This window comes from Oratosquilla oratoria, unplaced genomic scaffold, assembly GCF_046742065.1.
Source record: "Oratosquilla oratoria isolate Oo_2021 unplaced genomic scaffold, ASM4674206v1 SCAFFOLD123, whole genome shotgun sequence".
Classification (NCBI taxonomy): domain Eukaryota; kingdom Metazoa; phylum Arthropoda; class Malacostraca; order Stomatopoda; family Squillidae; genus Oratosquilla; species Oratosquilla oratoria.
Genome location: NW_027467480.1, coordinates 58,751 through 63,116, shown reverse-complemented (window position 1 = coordinate 63,116; position 4,366 = coordinate 58,751). Strand labels below are relative to the sequence as shown.

Below are 4,366 nucleotides of genomic sequence, written 5' to 3'. Positions count from 1 at the left end.
CCACAAAACTGATTCCAAATATCAAAAATAAATCATACGAAAATCGACTAAAACACATGAATCTGTTTTCCCTAAAAAAGCGTAGACTCAGAGGTGACTTGATACTGGTCTTTAAGATTTTAAAGGGAACTGACAACATCAAAAGTGACCAAATTTTCCCATTGAATGAGAATCAGACAAGAAACAATGGTCTCAAACTGTCCGGAAATAGATTCAATTTGGAAGTAGGTAGAAACAACTTTGCCAACCGTGTAATTAATGAATGGAATAAACTTCCTGCACAGGTAGTGCAATGTAGTTCAGTTCGAAGCTTTAGGAATCATTTAGATAAACACCTAAGCAAGATGCTGTAATGATTATAATTTATTTTATATTATTAGTTTTTGTTTTGTTATAATTTGTCTGTCTGATTTTCATTTATTATTATTTATATGTCAATTTATTATTATTTACTATTTACCTGTTTATTTATTATTTAACTATACCTATGCATCTATTTAAGTACTTTATTTGTTATTTACATTATTATAGTTTTTATTTATTATTTTATCATTATGATTTTTTTCGCATCCGACCTAGATATGGACCAAAAGGTCTCCTGTCGGCATGCTCTGCCTTTGTAATCCTTTGTGAGAATCTCCGAGTCAGAGGTAGCCTGTGTGGGTTCTCTACACTTCATCCATTGCCTTTCAATTGCGCATGCGCGTGGCTTGACCTCTCCACGTATTTGGTATTGCAGCTCTATTCCATTATTACGCAAACATATTTTTCACTTATTTATTTATCTACTTATCTATTTATTCATTTATTTATTTATTTCTATTCATTTATCTATTTATTTATTTTATTTTGAATTTGAATTTTTTTTATGGAATGGTTACGTTAGGTTAGGTGAGGAGCTATTGGACAACATAAGTTTCATGTTAGATATCCGTGTTTGCGTGGTTCTAGAATTTTACTTCTATTGCGTCATGCAGAACCAGCGCTTCTATCCAGGTGGTCAAGGAGTGATTTTAGGAGAAGGAGGTGAGGAGCCTACGCCAGGAGGCGCTGAAAAGCTGCGGCCGAAGCCGTCACCTTTGCCCAATACGCTTTAGGTACTGCTGGGAATCGGAGAGGAGTGCAGGATTCGAACCCACATCTAGCACGGAAGGGAGTATAAAGGAGGGATTGTAGAAGCAGGAAGTGGTCAGTATTATTATTGTTATTATTTTTGTTTCGTATGGAAATAAGGCTCCAATCTGCGTAGTTCTGGTCAGTAGAGGATTTCACTAAATTCTCCCTCGTGGACACTGGACGGTGTGACCCAACGAATGCAGAGTTTTTTTTTATTTTCTATTTTTTTAGGTAGATAAAATTATGTTTTTTTTTTTTATTGGAAGTAAACTGACGTGGTACATGACTTCTCTCTCTCTCTCTGTATCTCTCTCTCTCTCGCTCTCTCTCTCTCTCTCACACACACACACACACACACACACACACACACACACACACACACACACACACACACACACACACACATACACACACACACACACACACACACAGATATGAAGATAATAAGGGACAGGACCCAACGAGCGTTGCTCTTTTCCTGTTTACTACAATTAGATAAATGCAATTAAGTAAAAAAAAAAAAAAAACACAAACACACACACACACACACACACACACACACACACACACACACACACACACACACACACACACACACACACACCGACTCGGTGGTAGAGCGCTGAACTGGGAAGTAGAAGTGCTCCCAGTACCCAGTTCGAATCCTGCCCAGGGCCGAAATTATTTCGGTATCGCTGTGCATCGGGTCGTTACTCTGACTCTCGTGGGCGGGGAGTTGGGTGTGTGTGTTTGTGTAAGGTCATAGCATTACCCATAGATCGGACCTACGAGCTCTGAGCTCTCTTCCAGGAGGGAAATAGCTGTCGATCACTAGTCCAACACGTGATCCAAAGACCAAGTGAATACATACACACACACACATACATACACACACACAGTTAAACACACACACATATACACAGACACACACAAATGGACGTACACATACATATACACAGACACACACAAATGGACATACGTACACACATACAAAGATACACACACAAATGGACGTACACACACATACACATACGCACACATTATTAAACAAAGGAAACAAACGAATAAGCAAGTACGCGTTGTACAAATATGTGTGTGTGTTTGTGTGTGTGTGTGTGTGTGTGTGTGTGTGTGTGTGTGTGTGTGTGTGTGTGTGTGTGTGTGTTTGTTTGTGTGTGTGTTTGTGTGTGTGCGTGTGTGTGTGTGTGTTACACATGACGATTTTATTCACCAGAGAACGAGCTTTGTTGCCTTCCGTCTGGAAACTTTAATGGAGGGACGCTTCTTGGGCTTAAGCTGAAAAATACTTTTTTCAGAAGCGGTTGTAGATCATTAAGATCTGTTACTCTATACTTACGTCTTTCTGGCTGTAGCCATGCAATTTTATTCAGCTGAGGGAGAACCCTTTAACTGCCCTAAGGCTCAAAGAAAAGAATATTGGCCTTTTCCGTCTTTCGAATGCGGTCACAGAGCGTTGCTATTTAATGTTTGACACATAGTCTGTTGGGGAAAAGTGCTCAATGCTCGTGTTGGTTCTCTTCGAATTTGATTTCCTCTACCTGCCAGATGGTAGATCTGGTCTCCGGCCGCGGGTCCAGTATGCACCACAGAATCTTTAAGATAATCATCTCTTGGTGTTTTTCGAAGTTTCCTGGCTTTAGGGCTCTGAGAGCTGGTCTCCCTTTCTTGCAGCAGGCCACATAGTAACTCATTTGCTCCTTCGTTGTGACTCGCCCTATTCTTGGCTCGAAGTATGGCAGGCGGTCCATGCATAGTTCGTAGAGAAGGCAGCCGAGAGCCCAAACATCAGCCATTCCTCCGGCGTATGGGCGTTGGGCTTTGTCCAGCACTTCGGGAGCCAAGTACCAAGGCGACCCTCCTACACTCTTCATCTCTCGCTGGTAAACCTTTGAGGTTCTGATCGAGAGGCCGAAGTCGATGACCTTGACGACCTTTAAGTCGGCGCTGAGGACGACGTTATCTTGTTTAAGATCAAGATGTGCCCATTGGTTGGAGTGCATGTAGGACACGGCAGACACAAGCTGCCTGAAGTACGAGATAATCTGACGGCCCCAGGCAAGAGAGGGTGATTTGCTGTGCCTCTCCATGGCTGCTAAAAGCGTCCCACCAGGGCAGTATTCAGTCATGATGATTCTGCAGCCTCTGTCGTTTGCAATGTCCACCAGTTTGATTATGTTAGGGTGGTCCAACGTTGAGATGGCTGCGATTTCACTGCGGATCTCGTTATTGCAAGTGCCCTTCTCAAGGGGAATCTTGGCAACACTGATACAACCCGTTGCCATACTCGAAACAAGGACTGTCCTTGCAAAGGCTCCAGCACCCAGGGAGCACTTGATAGTGTAATGGTCCTCAAAATTTGTGCTTCTTGGCTTTTCGAAGGTTCCTGGTGGTTTCTTACCTGCTTGAGGAACCTGCGGCGTCTTTCCTTTCGACTTGTTGGTAAAGTCGGGGACATCCTTGGCGGGGCGAGGAACGTTTTCTTCGTGTTCCTGTTGAGAATCACCTTTTATACAACAGGTGAAGAGCGACTGAAAACAGACGTAGAGTCTGTGAGCGCACAGGCGCATTCGCTCGTGGTTGAAGTGACGAAGCTTGATCATGTCGTCACAACTTCGTCAAAGTCGGTCAGTGGAGAGGGAGCTGTCAAGGCAGTTGATCGTCGGGGGACAGATTTGCTCAAATGAGGCGTGCAGGGCTTGTTGCCGGTACGTTATAATGGAAACACATGCCGACAAAAGACATTCGAGCCTCTGACGAGGTCGATTGCGGAATAGGAATTGATCACATTAATAAATAAATGAATAGATAATTAAGTAAATGAATAACTAGATAACATTTAAGAAATAAATCAGTTTGTTTAAAAGATAAAAGCTTCGTTCAGTTGTTTTAATAAATGAAAACTTAAAAAAATATAGATTTTTTTTCTTCTTTTTTTTTAGGCACGGGCATAAATACATGAATCTCTATCAAGAAAAAGAATGCTACAAGTATGGTACAAAGTTGCACGCCATGTAGCCCCAGAATTGAATGATAATAATACTGATAATAATAATGATAATAATAATGATAATAATGATGATAATGATGGTGATAATAATGATAATAATAATGATAATGATAATAATTATGATAATAATTGAATCCATCATTCCCGTCAGGAACCATCTTGCCACGAGGAACGTCTAGAACTGTAGATAGATAAAGATATGTTGGGAACACAGACACACAA

The 4,366-nt window shown here is 41.3% G+C and overlaps 1 protein-coding gene across 1 annotated transcript; it reads right to left on the bottom strand.

Annotated features, from left to right (window-relative positions):
* Positions 1-2,343: 2,343 nt before the first annotated feature.
* Positions 2,344-3,737, bottom strand: LOC143022591 (aurora kinase A-like). The gene is made up of 2 exons (XM_076180888.1): positions 3,060-3,737; positions 2,344-2,412 (listed from the first exon to the last, which is right to left on the bottom strand). Exons 1-2 carry the CDS (start codon positions 3,735-3,737, stop codon positions 2,344-2,346), a joined length of 747 nt encoding a protein of 248 aa, XP_076037003.1.
* Positions 3,738-4,366: the final 629 nt, after the last annotated feature.

What these genes read in the sequence shown, in the direction of transcription:
- LOC143022591 (XM_076180888.1), bottom strand. Translation starts at nt 3,737, where the DNA reads ATGATCAAGCTTCGTCACTTCAACCACGAGCGAATGCGCCTGTGCGCT. An exon ending in CCGACTTAAAGGTCGTCAAG is followed by an intron (nt 2,413 to 3,059) that starts GTCATCGACTTC and finishes AGTATTTTTCAG; the next exon opens with CTTAAGCCCAAGAAGCGTCC.